This window comes from Grampus griseus (assembly GCF_964374135.1).
Source record: "Grampus griseus genome assembly, chromosome: X".
NCBI lineage: Eukaryota > Metazoa > Chordata > Mammalia > Artiodactyla > Delphinidae > Grampus > Grampus griseus.
In genome coordinates, this window is record NC_138999.1 from 107,315,551 (window position 1) to 107,332,679 (window position 17,129).

At 38.0% G+C, this 17,129-nt stretch overlaps 1 protein-coding gene across 1 annotated transcript; it reads left to right on the forward strand.

Moving 5' to 3' along the window:
• Positions 1 to 64: 64 nt before the first annotated feature.
• On the forward strand, positions 65 to 216 carry LOC309839817 (short transmembrane mitochondrial protein 1-like; the record flags this gene model as incomplete). Its single annotated transcript, XM_082681745.1, has 1 exon — positions 65 to 216. Exon 1 carries the CDS (start codon positions 73 to 75, stop codon positions 214 to 216), a length of 144 nt encoding a protein of 47 aa, XP_082537871.1. The 5' UTR covers positions 65 to 72.
• Positions 217 to 17,129: the final 16,913 nt, after the last annotated feature.

Consider the following 17,129-nt stretch of genomic DNA (forward strand, 5'->3'; position numbering starts at 1 on the left):
GCTAAAATTAAGAGTGACAATTGTTGACCCATCGCGCCAGGGGAGGCCCTTCGCGCCCTCCTTGCCAACACTATGCTCCAGTTCCTGCTTGGATTTACTCTTGGCAACGTGGTGGGAATGTATCTGGCTCAGAACTGTGACATACCAAACCTGTCTAAAAAACCTGAAGAAATTAAAAAGGACGTGGACGCCAAGAAGAAACCCCCTAGTTCATGAGGCTGACTCTAGCACTGCCTCCTAGATAAACTGATTCTACTGTTCTTGAGGGCCTCCTTTACCATCTGAACCAAAAGTTTTTGTTTTCATCTCCAGCCTCAGCAATTTTCTTCTTTGCTAGACCCTGCATTGCCTTACAGCACAAATGGGGCCACAAGTTAAGAGCAACCCTCACTTTTCCAACATCCTCACTTCTTCCCTTCCTCCTTCCAGCCACTTGGGAGGTCCTGAGAATGGAATTATGGTGCTAGATTAGTAAACATGACCTTTAATTAGTAGTCTCTCTTTTATTCTTTGGGATTTCTGCTACCGTTTTCAAAAGAAAAATTGATGAGTTTTGTATAGCTGATGAAATATAAATAATGCTGATTTCACAGTCTAGCATTTATATTGGATGTTTAAACCTTTGGTACTAAATTATGTTGTTTCAAAGTAGTAATTAAAATGAAAATCTAGAAGCTAGTTTCTGGTGAATTATCCACTAATTTTATATTGTTGTCAGGAAGCTCCATAGTTGCTAATTTAACCAATAAATCAATTTGCTATTCATTAACCAAGAAACTCTGTTCTGAAAACCCTATCAGGAACTAGGAAGTTTGAAAGTATTTAAAGTAATGGCCTTTGTTCTCAGTAGAATTCATAGTCTAGTATGCATGTTTTTTCTTAATGATGCATTTGATCTGGCTCTATTCTCTCATAAGAATCATACTTATTTTATGGGATTACAGGCACATTTGACATTACATGGTAGATAAGTGAGAAGTTGTCCATAAAGGAAATTTTATGCCTTTTTACATTAAAAAATGTATTTACGTTATAACTTTATAGTGATTCTCATAAGAAGACTTTGTTTTTTCTTCTGCAACCATAAATTACTCTTGTAATTTTTCAAGTGTATAATCAGTCCATAATTTTTTTTAATTGAAAAAAATTTAAATAGATAACTTTCCCCCTGGGTCAATACAAAGTGATTTGGGTTGTCCCCCAGCTCCTAGTTCCTCTCCCTGGAGTCAGGCATTTGCTATTTTCCTGTATCCTTTTGCAAAAGATTTTGTGCCTGAACAAACACATGTACATGGGGATTTTTATACAAATGATAACAAACTATATACAGTGTTTTCCCCAGTGGAGGTCATTCCATATCAGTAGTTAAGGAACAAAGAACCTCTTTCCTTTTTGGCTACATAAGGTTCTACTGAATGAATATACCATAATTTATTTAATCTGCTCCTGAGGAATGTTTAGGTTGTTTCCTATCTGTTGCTATTACAGTGATAACCTTAAACCCAATGTTATTATACATATCTGTGAAGGGGGATAGCTCCAAGCTAAAGTCCTGGAAGTGTAATTTGCAGTAAATATAAATAAAGGCCCATTTCATTGGGTGTTTTGTTCTAGAGGGCTTGTTGGGTAGCTTCACTGATGATGCCATTTCTGAAGACATTTTAGCAGAATTAGTAAACTGGAAGAATGGTTTAGAGACCTTTTTTCCAGACAGTGATGCCACTGATACTAAATGTGATTATAAAATGAAGTGATTCTACTTCTCTTTGAAAACCTGGATCTTTCATACATGGAGATAAGTTTTGTCCCTGTCAGGTTGTACTGGTGCGTGAGACAGGTTAGGATCATATTATGGTTTGGCTTCTCCCTTGCAGTATGATCAGGGGCAAGCAGCTTGTTTTTCTGAAACTGTTGTGTTCTCTGTAAAATGTGGATACAATACCTACCTCATAGGGCTTCCGTGAGAAACAGTTGAAATAATGTATGTGATGTGTAGCAGTGTAGCACAGTGCTTTGCAAATTGTCCAATAAATAGTAGATTTTAGTCCAAAAAAAGAGTGACAATTGTTAACAAGGATGTGGAGCAGCCAGGAATTTCATATGTTGTTGATGGGCATATATAATATGATATAACCACTTCGGAAATGTCTTCTACTTTCTCATAAAGGTAAACTTACACGTACCATATGACCCAGCCATTCTGCTCGTAGGTGTTTATTTATCCAGCAGGAATAAAAACATACGTCTACAAAATTACTTAAGCTCCAATTTTAACAGCAGTTTTATTCATATGCCCACAACTTGAAATGACTCAAAGATCTATCACAGATAAATGGATAGATTGTAGTATATCTGTACAATGAAATATTACTTATAATAAAAAGCAAAAAACTCCTGATACACACAAAAAAATGGATAAATCTCAGAAACATGCTGAATGAAAGAACTGACAGAAAATAATACGCTATGATTTCATTTATGTGAAATTATGGAACAGCCAAACTAATCTTTAATGAGGGAAATCTGATCAGTGGTTGCTTAGTGACGTGGATTGGTGTGTGTGTGGGAAGGTATGACTGACTGCAAAAGGGGAAGGAAGGAGAGGTTTGGAGGGGTTTGGAGGTCTGGAGGAGGTATTGGAGGGGGGAGACAATGATGTAAATGTTCTTATTGTAAAAGTGGTGGTAGTTAAATAGGTATATACATTTGTCAAAATTCATTGAACTGTACAATTAAAATTAATGCTTTTAATTTTTCATAAACGATGTTAAAGTTGATTTAGAAGGAGGAAAATCCACGCAATGGCAAAACAGAAATCACTGCTCTGTTTTCAAACGATACTTATTCTCTTATAGTTTTGGCAATGGCTACCTAGGGTACAGGTTTCTCCTTTCTTACTCTCAGGTAGAGAGCATCATTAAAGAGGAGACAGCCCCAAGGGGAAAGTCTGAGGACTTTCAATCCTTACTGACAACATATGTATGCTATAACATATTGTATATATTATGGATATTCTTAAGAAAGGAAATTAAGATTATTTTATAGAGAAATTATCAAGAAATTATCAACCACTCAACACCTATTAGAATGTCGTAAATTGAGAACACTGACAACACAAAATGCTGGTGAGATTGTGGAGCGGCAGTAACTCTCATCCAATTCTGGTGGGAATGCAAAATGGTACAGCAGCACTGGAAGACAGTTCAGCTGTTTCTTACAAAACTAAACATATTCTTACTATACGATCTACCAATTGCATTACTTGGTATTTACTCAAATGAATTGCAAACTTCTATCCACACAAAAACCTGAACGTGAATGTTTATATCAACTTTATTCATAATGCCCCAAACTTGGAAGCAACCAAGATGTCCTTCATTAGGTGAATGGATAAATAAACTGTAGTAGTACATCCAGACAATGGAATATTGTTTAGTGCCTAAAATCAAATGAGCTGTGAGCTATTAAAGACATGGTGTAACCTTAGGTACATATTATTAAGGAAAGAAGTGACTCTGAAAAGGCTATATATACTGTATGATTTTAACTATATGATATTCTAGAAAAACAGAACTATGGAGATAGTAAAAGGATCAGTGGTTGCCAGGTGTCATGGGAAGGAGAGATGAGTACTTGGAACACAGAAGATTCTTAGGGTCGTACAACTACTCTGTAAGAAATTATGATTGTGTATATATGCCATTATATATTTGTCAAATGCCATAGGATGTACAAGAGTGAACCCTAACTATGGACTCTGGGTGATAATGATGTGTCAATGTAGGTTCAACGATTGTAACAAATGTGCCACTCTAGTGTGGAATGTTGCTAATGGGTGAAGCTATCCATGTGTAGGATTACGGGATATATGGGAAATCTCTTACCTTCCACTCAATTTTTCTGTGAATGTAAAACTGCCTTAATAATGAAGTATTAAAAAAGAAACTATTATTATAACAGTCTTATCCTTTTTTGTTTCAGATCTGGAATATTTGTAGGTAAATAATTTCTCCCTTTTAAGATGTTTACATAATACAGAATCTTGACCTAAAATGCTTTCTTAATAAAGTTAATTCTATCTTTATTTTGGTGCTCGAGATGTATATGCACAGATTTATAGCATCACTAATAATTAATGGCAAAATTCTCCACTCATGCACATTACTTTTTTGGTAACTGAAAATCGGCTTTTGGCCCTCTACTGTACTACTCTTGTATCAAGCACCTGTCTGCTGCCTACCACATTGCTGGCATTACTTGTCTTGCCTCCTCTAAAGGATGCCTCTGTTACTGAAAGTGTTGCATTATAGGATACTGTTCTACATTTGGACTTACTAAGGCCTTTATATATTTGCCTAGTATTTATTTATTTATTTATTGGCTGTGTTGGGTCTTCGTTGCTGTGCGCAGTCTTTCTCTAGTTGCAGAGAGCAGGGGCTGCTCTTCATTCTGGTGCACAGGCTTCTCATTGCAGTGGTTTCTCTTGTTGCGGAGCATGGGCTCTAAGCGCTCGGGCTTCAGTAGTTGTGGCTTGAGGGCTCAGTAGTTGTGGCTTGTGGGCTCTTGAGCACAGGCTCAGTAGTTGTGGCACATGGGCTTAGTTGCTCTGTGGCATGTGGGATCTTCCTGGACCAGGGCTTGAACCTGTGTCTCCTGCATTGGCAGGCGGATACTTAACCACTGCACCACCAAGGAAGTCCTTGCCTAGTATTTAGACACTTGGTCCCAGACTCAGAGTAGTTATGTTATAACTTGTATGATGAGTCTTCTTACTCCTCATTTTTTTCTAGAATTCTTGCCATTAGTTATAAAGGCAACTAAAATGACTCCTTTAGTCATATTTTTAATTGATTTGTTAACACCCACCCCAGGAAAACTATATTTTCCCTGACATCGTCACCTTTAAAGTGATGAACATTCTTTCTTTAATTCTGTACAAATGTTAGATTTTTCAAAAAGTAAATACCAGAGTCTCTTACTGCATATGCCTAAGCTCCCTGTTTTGTACTGGCCATATTCTTTGGATTCAAGTAAGAAAAGATCTGTTTTTCCTGCTGGTCAGAAAAGCTATGCGATGATGAAAATATTACTGTATTTCTTTTTTAAAAATATTTCTTTATTTATTTTATTTATTTTTGGCTGCGTTGGGTCTTTGTTGCTGCGCATGGGCTTTCTCTAGTTGCGGCAAGTGGCGGCTACTCTTCATCGTGGTGCGCAGGCTTCTCATTGTGGTGGCTTCTCTTGTTGTGGAGCATGGGCTCTAGGCATGCAGCCTTCAGTAGTTGTGGCACTAGGGCTCAGTAGTTGTGGCTCGCGGGCTCTAGAGCTCAGGCTCAGTAGTTGTGGCACATGGGCTCAGTTGCTCCACGGCATGTGGGATCTCCCCGGACCTGGGCTTGAACCCGTGTCCCCTGCATTGGCAGGCAGATTCTTAACCACTGTGCCACCAGGGAAGCCCTTACTGTATTTCTTGATGGTTTATAGCTATTTCATAATAGCATTCTTCATTGTCTTTTGCAGAAAGGTTTCTACTAGCTTCTGTGTTAATGTTAATATTTTAGGCAATTGTATCAAAGCAGACATTTTGAGAACATTAAAAAATGAAAGCAATTTATGATCTCATGAAAATCTGTGCACATATTAATTCAGGAACATCTTTTTTATTTTTATTTTTTTAACATCTTTATTGGAGTATAATTGCTTTACAATGGTGTGTTAGTTTCTGCTTTACAACAAAGTGAATCAGTTATACATATGTTCCCATATCTCTTCCCTCTTGCGTCTCCCTCCCTCCCACCCTCCCTATCCCACCACTCTAGGTGGTCACAAAGCACCAAGCTGATCTCTCTGTGCTATGCGGCTGCTTCCCACTGGCTATCTGTTTTACGTTTGGTAGTGTGTATATGTCCATGCCACTCTCTCACTTTGTCCCAGCTTACCCTTCCCCCTCCCCGTATGCTCAAGTCCATTGTCTAGTAGGTCTGCGTCGTTATTCCCGTCTTGCCCCCTAGGTTCTTCATGATCATTTTTTTTTTTTTTAGATTGCATATATATGTGTTAGCATATGGTATTTGTTTTTCTCTTTCTGACTTACTTCACTCTGTATGACAGTCTCTAGGTCCATCCACCTCACTACAAACAACTCAGTTTCGAAGGAACATCTTTTTTAAAAAGAAGATAGTAAATGTAATGCAGGAGAACAGAGGAATTCTGCAAAACTGAAATAAAAATTTAATAATTTATTTTCTAAACAGAAAAAGTAGATCCTTTAAAAAAGTAGATCCTTATCATATAAAGCTGGGGGAAAGGCACCATGAGTTGAAAGAGAATACATTTTTTAAATAAGTGCAATAATATTCTGATTTTATCTAATTTTATAGCAACTTTATGGGAAGCAACTGTCAGCCATTTAATTGAAACAGAATGATAAAGGAACTCAAGTAATTCATTTTTATAGTGACTCATAGCTTTAGTAAAAGTATAACAGAACAAAACCCATCTGTCAGATGAATGTAGACACTAGTGGTATACAATTACAGGCATACTTATAAAAGAAACCAATAACGGTTGCTACAAAAGTAAAATTTATATCAGTACTTGGAACACTCAAAATGCTATGAAAAAATGATAGAAAAAAGCTTATAGGTGAAAAAATACTTTTGTTCATCAAAGAACATTATCAAGAAAGTGAAAAAACCTACAGAATGGGATAAAATATTTACTAGTTATATATATGATAAGGGTCTAATATCCAGAACATATAAAAAACACAATTCAACAACAAAAAGGCGGCCCAATTGAAAAATGCACATGTGATTTATTTAGACATTTATCCAAAGAAGATATACAAATGGCCAAGAAGCACATGTAAAGAAGTTATTAGTCATTAGGGAAATGGAAATTAAGCCACTAAATACCACTTCATATCCAATAGGATGGCTATGATTTAAAAACAAAAAAGGAAATAGCATGTGTTGGTGAGAGGTAGAGAATTTAGAACCCATATGCAGTATTGTTGGGAAGATGTTAAAACATCCTCCAAGAATGTACTTTACAACTTTCAAAAAAATTTTTTTTTGTTTCTCTTACATATAAACTGTATCCATCTAATTTTCCACTGGCTAAGGAAACAATACAAACTCTAAAGTTCACTGATAAATGAGCATAAATACTCAAGTAACTCATATACATCTTAATTGCATGAATTATTACATAGAAGTTATAGTTTACATTTATTATTAATGCAATACTGTTTGAAAAAACAATCTTAGAAAAAAATTATAATGAAACGATGTTAAATTATCTCATTGCCAAAAATTCCGTTATTGGTAAAGCAAGGAAATATTGAGTACTTTGTAACTCCATTGCAATTTACACTGCTCATCAAGACATTGCTTTCTATTCAAATACAAACTCATTCAGACTAGATTTGTTTTTGGGCATTTAACAGGTTCAGAGAGCTTCTTTCTTTTTCCAGGTGTATAGACCATTTGCATTTCTACTCAGGACTTCATTTTCCACATATGTAAAATGGAGGTTATATTAATATTTCTGAGACTCCTTTTAGATCCTAAGATATACTAAGAGAATCCCTTTTAGATGTATTGGTGGAGAATTAGTCTTATGGAAAATTACCATAATTGTTAGTTCTGTGTGATGTTAGTATTATCTACATGTTGTGTTCTACCAACATGTATTCTATTGTCTTCATCAAATCAAACATGAGAAAAAGGAACACAAAATAAACATAAAAATGTGGCAAGCAGTGTGTAAGTCTTTTTAAAATTGAAGTATAGTTGATTTACAATATTATGTTAGTTTCAGGTGTACAAAATATTGATTAAAAATTTTTATAGATTACACTCCATTTATAGTATTATAAAATATTGGCTATATTCCTTCTGCTGTAAAATATATCCTTGTTGCTTATATATTTTATGCATAGTAGTTTGTACCTCGTAATCCCCTATTCCTATCGTGCCCTTCCCTCTCCTCACTAGTAACAACTAGTTTGTTCTCTGTAACTGTGAGTCTGTTTCTATTTTGCTACATTTGCTAGTTTATTTTTTAGATTCCACGTGTAAGTGAAAACATACATTATTTGTCTTTCTCTGCTTGACTTATTTCACTAAGCATAATACCCTCCAGGTCCATCCATGTTGCTGCAAATGGCATTATTTCATTCTTTTTTGTGGCTGAGTAGTATTCCATTGTATGTATACCACATCTTCTTTTTTATTTTATTTTTATTTTTTTAACGTCTTTATTGGGGTATAATTGCCTTACAATGGTGTGTTAGTTTCTGCTTTATAACAAAGTGAATCAGTCATACACGTACATATGTTCCCATATCTCTTCCCTCTTGCGTCTCCCTCCCTCCCACCCTCCCTATCCCACCCCTCCACGCGGTCACAAAGCACCGAGCTGATCTCCCTGTGCTATGTGGCTGCTTCCCATTAGCTATCTACCTTACGTTTGTTAGTGTATATATGTCCACGCCTCTCTCTCGCTTTGTCACAGCTCACCCTTCCCCCTCCCCATATCCTCAAGTCCATTCTCTAGTAGGTCTGTGTCTTTACTCCTGTCTTACCCCTAGGTTCTTCATGACATTTTTTTTTCTTAAATTCCATATATGTGTGTTAGCCTACTGTATTTGTCTTTCTCTTTCTGACTTACTTCACTCTGTATGACAGACTCTAGGTCTATCCACCTCATTACAAATAGCTCAATTTCGTTTCTTTTTATGGCTGAGTAATATTCCATTGTATATATGTGCCACATCTTCTTTATCCATTCATCTATTGATGGACACTTAGGTTGCTCCCATATCTTGGCTGTTGTAAATAATGCTGCTGTGAACATTGGGGAGCATGTATCTTTTTGAATTAGTGTTTTTGGTTTTTTTTGGATATGTGCCCAGGAGTGGAATTGCTTGGTTATATGGTAGTTCTATTTTTAGTTTTTTGAGGACCTTTCATACTGTTTTCCACAGTGGCTGCATCAATGTACATTCCCACCAACAGTGCAGGAGGGTTCCCTTTTCTCCACATCCTCACCAGCATTTATTATTTGTGTTCTTTTTGATGATGGCCATTCTGACAGATGTGAGGTGATATCTCATTGTGGTTTTTATTTGCATTTACCTGAGGATTAGCAATGTTGAGCATCTTTTCATGTGCCTGTTGGACATCTGCATGTCCTCTTTGGAAAAATGTCTATTCAGTTCTACTGCCCATTTTTTAATCGGGTTGTTTGTTTTTTTGATGTTGAGTTGTATGAGCTGTTTATATATTTTGGGTATTGACTCCTTATCAGTCATATCATTTGCAAATATTTTCTCCCATTCTGTAGGTTTTCTTTTTGTTTTGTTGATGGTTTCTTTTGCTGCGCAAAAGCTTTTAAGTTTAGCTAGGTCCAATTTGTTTATTTTCGCTTTTATTTCCTTTGCCTTAGGTGACAGATCCAATAAAATATTGCTGTGATTTATGTCACAGAGTGTTCTGCCTATATTTTCCACTAGGAGTTTTATGGTTTCTGCTCTTACGTTTAGGTCTTTAATCCATTTTGAGTTTATTTTTGTATATGGTGTTAGAGAATGTTCTAATTTCATTGTTTTACATGTAGCAGTTAAGTATTCCCAGCAGTACTTATTGAAAAGATTGTTTTTTCTCCTTCTTGCCTCCTTTGTTATAGATTAATTGTCCAGAAGTGTGTTGGTTTACTTCTGGGCTTTCTGTCCTGTTCTGTTGATCTATATGTCTGTTTTTGTGCAAGTACCCATACTGTTTTGATTACTGTAGTGTTGTAGTGTAGTCTAAAGTCAGGGGGTGTGATACTTCCAGCTCTGTTCTTTTTTGTCAATATTGTTTTGGCTATTCAGGATCTTTTTTGGTTCCATAGAAATTTTAAAATTATTTGTTCCATTTCTGTGAAAAAATGCCATTGGTATTTTGATAGGAATTGCATTGAGTCTGTAGATTGCCTTGGTTAGTAAGGTCATTTTAACAATATTATTTTTTCCAATTCACAAACACAGTATATCTTTCCATATGTTTGTGTCTTCTTAAATTTCTCTCATCAGTGTTTTATAGTTTTCCAAGTATAGGTCTTTTACCTCCTTAGGTGGGTTTACTCCTATGTATTTTATTCTTTTTGATGCAATTGTAAATGGGATTGTTTCCTTAATTTCTGTCTGGTAGTTTGTTGTTAGTGCATAGAAATGCAACAGATTTGTGTATATTAATTTTGTATCCTACAACTTTCCTAATTAATTGATGAGCTCTAGTAGTTTTCTGGTGGTGTCTTTAAGATACCCTATGTATAGTACCATGTCATCTGCAAACAATGACAGTTTTACTTCTTCCTTTTCAATTTGGATGCCTTTTATTTCTTATTTTTTGCCTGATTGCTGTGCCTAGGACTTCTAATACTATGTTGAATAGAAGTGGAGCGTGTGGGCATCCTTGTCTTGTTCCTGATGTTAGAGGAAATGCTTTCAGCTTTTCACCATTGAGTATGATGTTAGCTGTGGGCTTATCATATATGGTCTCCATTATGTTCAGGTATGTTCCCTCTATAACCCTATTCTGTAGAATTTTTATCATAAATGAATGTTGAATTTTGTTAAAGGATTTTTCTGCATCTATTAAAATGATCATATGGCTTTTATTCTTCAAATTGTTAATGTGGTTTATGACATTGTTTCAATTGTATATATTGAACCATGCTTGCATCCCTGGGATAAATCCCACTTGATCATGGTGTATGATTCTTTTAATGTATTGTTTGATTTGGTTTGCTAATATTTTGTTCAGAACTTTTGCACCTATGTTCATCAGTGATATTGCCTGTAATTTTCTTTTTTGTGTGATATGTTTGTCTGGTTTTGGTATTAGTGTGATGCTGGCCTCATAGAATGAGTTCGGAAGTGTTCCTTCCTCCGCAATTTTTTGGCATAGTTTGAGAAGGATGGGTATTAATTCTTCTCTAAATGTTTGGTAGAATTCACCTATGAAGCCATCCAGTCCTGGACTTATGTTTGTTGGGAGGGTTTTTTTAATTTACTGACTCAATTTCATTATTGGTAATTGTTCTATTCATATTTTCTATTTTGTCCTGGTTCAGTCTTGAGAAATTGTACAATTCTAGGAATTTGTCCATTTCTTCTAGGTTGTCCATCTTATTGGCATATAGCTGTTTGTAGTAATCTCTTATGATCCTTTGTATTTCTGTGGTGTCAGTTGTAACTTCTTTTCATTTCTGATTTTCTTGACTTGGACCCTCTCTTTTTTTTCTTGATATGTTTAGCTAAAGGTTTATCAATGTTTAAAATCTTTTCAAAGAACCAGCTCTTAGTTTCATTGATCTGTTCTATTGTTTTTTGGTGTCTATTTATTTCTTCCCTGATCTTTATGATTTCTTTTCTTCTACTAACTTTGTGTGTTGTTTGTTCTTCTTTTTCTAGTTCCTTCAGGTGTAAGGTTAGGTTGTTTATTTGAAATTTTTCTTGTTTCCTGAGGTAAACTTGTATCACTATAAGGCCAATAGCCTTAAGGGAGTTCCCTTGTATGTAACTTGTTGCTTTTCCCTTGCTGCTTTTAATGTTCTCTCTTTATCTTTAATTTTTGCCGTTTTAATTACAGTGTATCTTAGTGTGGTCCTTTTTGGGGTGATCCTCTTTGGGACTCTCTTTGCTTCTTAGACTGCCTGTTTCCTTTCTCAGATTAGGGATGTTTTTGTCTATTATATCTTCATATATACTCTCTGCCCCTTTCTGTCTCCCTTCTCCTTCTGGGAACCCTATAATCTGAATGTTAGTATGTGTAACGTAGTCTCAGAGGTCTCTTAAATGTCCTCATTTCTTTTTATTATCTTTTCTTTCCATCTTCAGTGATTTCCATTACTCTGTCTTCCAGCTTGCTGATCTTTTCCCCCTGTATCATTTAGCCTACTTTCACTTCTTCTTAGTGTATTTTTTCATTTCAGTTATTGTATTCCTCATCTCTGTTTGGTTTTTCTTTATATTTTCTAACTCTTTGTATGAACGTCTGTCCTCTCACTCAGTGCATCCATTCTTCTCCTGAGTTCTTTCAATATCTTTATGATCATTATCTTGAACTCTTTCTTAGGTAGGTTGGCTATCTGCACTTCACTTAGTTCTTCTTCTGGGGTTCTATCCTGTACTTCTGTTTGGAACATGTTCCTCTGTCAACTCATTCCACCTAACTTGCTGTTTTTATTTCTATGTATCTGGTATGTTGGCTATATTTCCGGAACTTGGAGAAGTGACCTTTTTTTTAGGAGATATCCTATTAGCCCCAGAAGTATGTACTCCCCTCTGGTCACTAGAGGTATATGCTCTAGTTGTGCCTTCCATGTGAGCTTCTTGGGTCTTTCTGTTGTGGTGGCATGACTACTGTGGGTTGTCTGGTAGGCTTGGCTGACCCTGGTCCAGTTCGTTGCTAATCCCTGCCTTGTGCAGAGACTTCTGGCTGCTGCTTGGTGAGGCCAGGTCACACGGTGGCTGGCTGTAGAATCCTGCGGGTCCCAGAGCTAGTGCTGGCTCTCTGCTGGCCAGAGGTGGATTCCAGGAGTTCCTGCACCTGGTGCCTGCACACTGGTAGATGAAGCTATGTCCTAGAAGTAGTGCTGGCCCACTGGCTAGCAGAGCTGGGTCCTGGGGTCTGGCTGCAGAACATAGGGGTCCCAGAGTTGCTGGTGGGTGGTGCTGGTTCCTGACACAGCTGACTGCAGTATCTGGGGTGTCCCAAAACTTGTGTTGGCCTGCTGGTGGCCAGGGTTTGAGCCCTGCTGGTCCTAGGTCTGGTGCTGTCCTGCTAGTAGATGGGCCTTGTCCACAGGCAGCAGGGCTGAGATGTTCTTGGGGCTGGTGTCTGCCTGGTGGTAGGTGAGGCTGGTCTTGAGGCTATAGCAGACTCACTGGTGGGCGGGGCTGGGGGCTGGCTGGTCTCTGGCCTGGTGCTGGCCTGCTGGTAATTTGGCTAAGTCCACAAGCTGTGGGGCTGTAGTTTTCCTTGGGTGGGTATCTGCCTCCTGGTGGGTGAGGCTGGTCCCAGGGCTTGAGCAGGTTCATAGGTGGGCAGGGTTGGTAATTCTGGAGTTGGTGCCTGCCTACTGTTGGGTGGAGTTGGGTTCTGGGGTCTCTGGTTACAGGGCCCTGGGGATCCTAGATCTAGTGCCTGTGCACTGGTGTGTGGGGCTTGGTCCTGGCCCCTCTGGTGGCCAGGGCCATGTTCATGGGTTCCTTTGGGCTCAGGGTTTCTTAAGGCAACCTGTTTGCTGGTGGGTGGATAGGGCTGTGTCCCTGCCCAGTTAGTTGCTTCTCCCAATACTGATGCTGACAGGGTGGTGTGTGGGGCCGAGTGCCAATGCTAATAAGCTAGAGGGAGGATTCCAAAATGATGCTTCTCAGTACCAGTGTCGTCATGGTAGATCAAGCTCTCCAAAATGGCGGCTGCCAGTTTCTGCGTCTCCAGGGTGAGCTCCAGTTGCCTCTTGCCTCTCTGAGAGGCTTTTCAATTTTAGCAGGTAGGTTTGACCATTCAAATTACTGCTTCCAGCTTGAGAAAGAAAAATGGAGCTGGAGGAATCAGGCTCTCTGACTTCAGACTGTACTACAAAGCTACAGTAATCAACAGTATGGTACTGGCACAAAAACAGAAATACAGATCAAAGGAACAGGATAGAAAGCCCAGAGATAAATCCACACACATATGGTCCCCTTATCTTTGACAAATGAGGCAAGAATACACAATGGAGAAAAGACAGCCTCTTCAGTAAGTGGTGCTGGGAAAACTGGACAGCTAAATGTAAAAGAATGAATTAGAACACTCCCTACACCATACACAAAAATAAGCTCAAAATGGATTAAAGACCTAAATGTAAGGCCAGACACTATCAAACTCTCAGAGGAAAACATAGGCAGAACACTCTATGACATAAGTCACAGCAAGATACCTTCTGACCCACCTCCTAGAGAAATGGAAATAAAAACAAAAATAAACAAATAGGACCTAATGAAACTTAAAAGCTTTTGCCCAGCAAAGGAAACAATAAACAAGACAAAAAGACAACCCTCAGAATGGGAGAAAATATTTGCAAACGAAGCAACTGACAAAGGATTAATCCCCAAAATATACAAGCAGCTCATGCAGCTCAATATCAAAAAATCAAAAAAGCCAATCCAAAAATGGGCAGAAGACCTAAATAGACATTTAGAAGATATACAGGTTGCCAACAAACACATGAAAGAATGCTCAACATCATTAATCATTAGAGAAATACAAATCAAAACCACAATGAGGTATCACCTCACACCAGTCAGAATGGCCATCAAAAAATCTACAAACAATAAAAGCTGGAGAGGGTGTGGAGAAAAGGGAACCCTCTTGCACTGTTGGTGGGAATGTAGATTGATACAGCCACTATGGAGAACAGTATGGAGGTTCCTTAAAAAACTAAAAGTAGAACTACCATATTACCCAGCAGTCCCACTTCTGGGCATATACCCTAGAAAACCATATTTCAAAAAGAGACATGTACCACAATGTTCACTGCAGCACAATTTACAATAGCCATGACATGGAAGCAACCTAAGTGTCCATCAACAGATGAATGGATAAAGAAGATGTGGCACATATATACAGTGGAATATTACTCGTCTGTAAAAAGAAACGAAATTGAGTTATTTGTAGTGAGGTGGATGGACTTAGAGTCTGTCATACAGAGTGAAGTAAGTCAGAAAGAGAAAAACAAATACCGAATGCTAACACATATATATGGAATATAAAAAAAAAAAGTGGTCATGAAGAACCTAGGTGCAGGACGGGAATAAAGACACAGACTTACTGGAGAATAGACTTGAGGACACGGGGAGGGGGAAGGGTAAGCTGGGACAAAATGAGAGAGTGGTAGTGTGTATATAGACATATATACACTACCAAATGTAAAATAGATAGCTAGTGGGAAACAGCCACATAGCACAGGGAGATCATCAGCTCGGTGCTTTGTGACCACGTAGCGGGGTGGGATAGGGAGGGTGGGAGGGAGATGAAAGACAGAGGGGATATGGGGATATATGTATACATATAGCTGATTGACTTTTTTATATAGCAGAAACTACCACAACATTGTGTAAGGCAATTATACTCCAATAAAGATGTTAAAAAAAAGCAACTCACAAGGGATTAATCTCCAAAATATAGAAGCAGCTCATGCAGCTCAATATTGAAAAAACAAGCAACCCAATCCAAAAATGGGCAGAAGACCTAAATAGACATTTCTCCATAGTCGACCTAAAGATTGCCACCAAACACATGAAAATATGCTTAACATCACTAATCATTAGAGAAATGCAAATCAAAACCACAATGAGGTATCACCTCACACCAGTCAGAATGGCCATCATCAAAAAATCTACAAACAATAAAAGCTGGAGAGGGTGTGGAGAAAAGGGAACGCTCTTGCACTGTTGGTGGGAATTTAAATCGATACAGCCACTATGGAGAACAGTAGGGACGTTCCTTAAAAAACTAAAGATAGAACTACCATATGACCCAGCAATCCCACTACTGGGCATATACCCTGAGAAATCCATCATTCAAAAAGAGACATGTACCACAATGTTCATTGCAGCACTATTTACAATAGCCAGGACATGGAAGCAACCTAAATGTCCATCGACAGATGAGTATATAAAGAAGATGTGGCACATATATACAATGGAATATTACTCATCTGTAAAAAGAAATGAAATTGAGTTATTTGTAGTGAGGTGGATCGACCTAGAGTCTGTCATACAGAGTGAAGTAAGTCCAAAAGAGAAAAACAAATACCGTATGCTATCAGATATATATGGAATCTAAAGAAAGAAATGGTTCTGATGAACCTAGGGACAGGAGAGGAATAAAGATGCAGGTGTAGAGAATGGACTTGAGGACATGGGGAGGGGCAAGGGTAAACTGGGACGAACTGAGAGAGTAGCATGGACATATATACACTACCAAATATAAAATAGATAGCTAGTGGTAAGCAGCTGCATTGCACAGGGAGATCAGCTCGGTGCTTTGTGACCACCTAGAGGGGTGGGATATGGAGGGTGAGAGGGAGACGCAAGAGGGAGGGGATATGGGGATATATGTATACATACAGCTGATTCATTTTGTTGTACAGCGGAAACTGACACAACATTGTGTAAGGCAATTACACTTCAATAATGATATATATAAAAAATAAAACAAAGCAAAACAAATTACTGTTTGTGTCCTGGAGCATGTGAGATTTTTTTATGAGATTCCACTTTAAGAGTGCAATGTCTATTCCCCACAGCCTTCTGGGTCTCCCAGAAGGAAGCCCTGCTGGCCTTCAAATCCAAGTGCTCTAGGGGCTTGTCTTCCCAGCACAGGACCTCCATTCTTGGGAGCCTTATGTGGGGCTCAGACCTCTCGGTTCTTGGGGACAATCTCTGCAGTTGTAATTATTCTTCCATTTTTGGGTTGCCCACCCGCACATATAGGTCTTGACTCTGCTGCAACTGCCCCTTTTACCCATCTCATTGTGGTTCCTTCTTTATATGTTTAGTTGTAGAAGATCTTTTGTGGTAGGTCCCAGTCTTTTTTGTCAATAGGTGTCCTTTAAATAGTTGTAATTTTGGTGTGCCCTTGAGAGGAGGTGAGCTCAGAGTTTTTCTACTCCACCGTCTTGGCCAATCTCTTCAGCAGTGTGTAAGTCTTTAACAGGCACTATCAAATGAGTAGAGCATTGAAAATTTCAGACTATTAAGAGTTCATTAGGAGTATACACAAGGAGGTGGACAATATTTACTCTTACTTCATTTTGTTACAAGTCATTTCATCCGGGCAACATCATACCCAATATATATCATGTGATAATTTTGAAAAAAGAAAAGAGAAAAACATTGCATTAGCTAATTAATTTACTCGTGGCAGAATATAGAACATACAGCTTGCTTAAGCCCTTTGGTAATGTGTGTACTATTTGATTAGGTTTTAGGGGGTATTTGTTCTTGGGGCAAAAGACAGAAGCTCTTTTCTGAAATGGAAGCAGCCTAAGAGAAGCAAAAGTACAATGGAGTGCTACAGAGGTAGTGT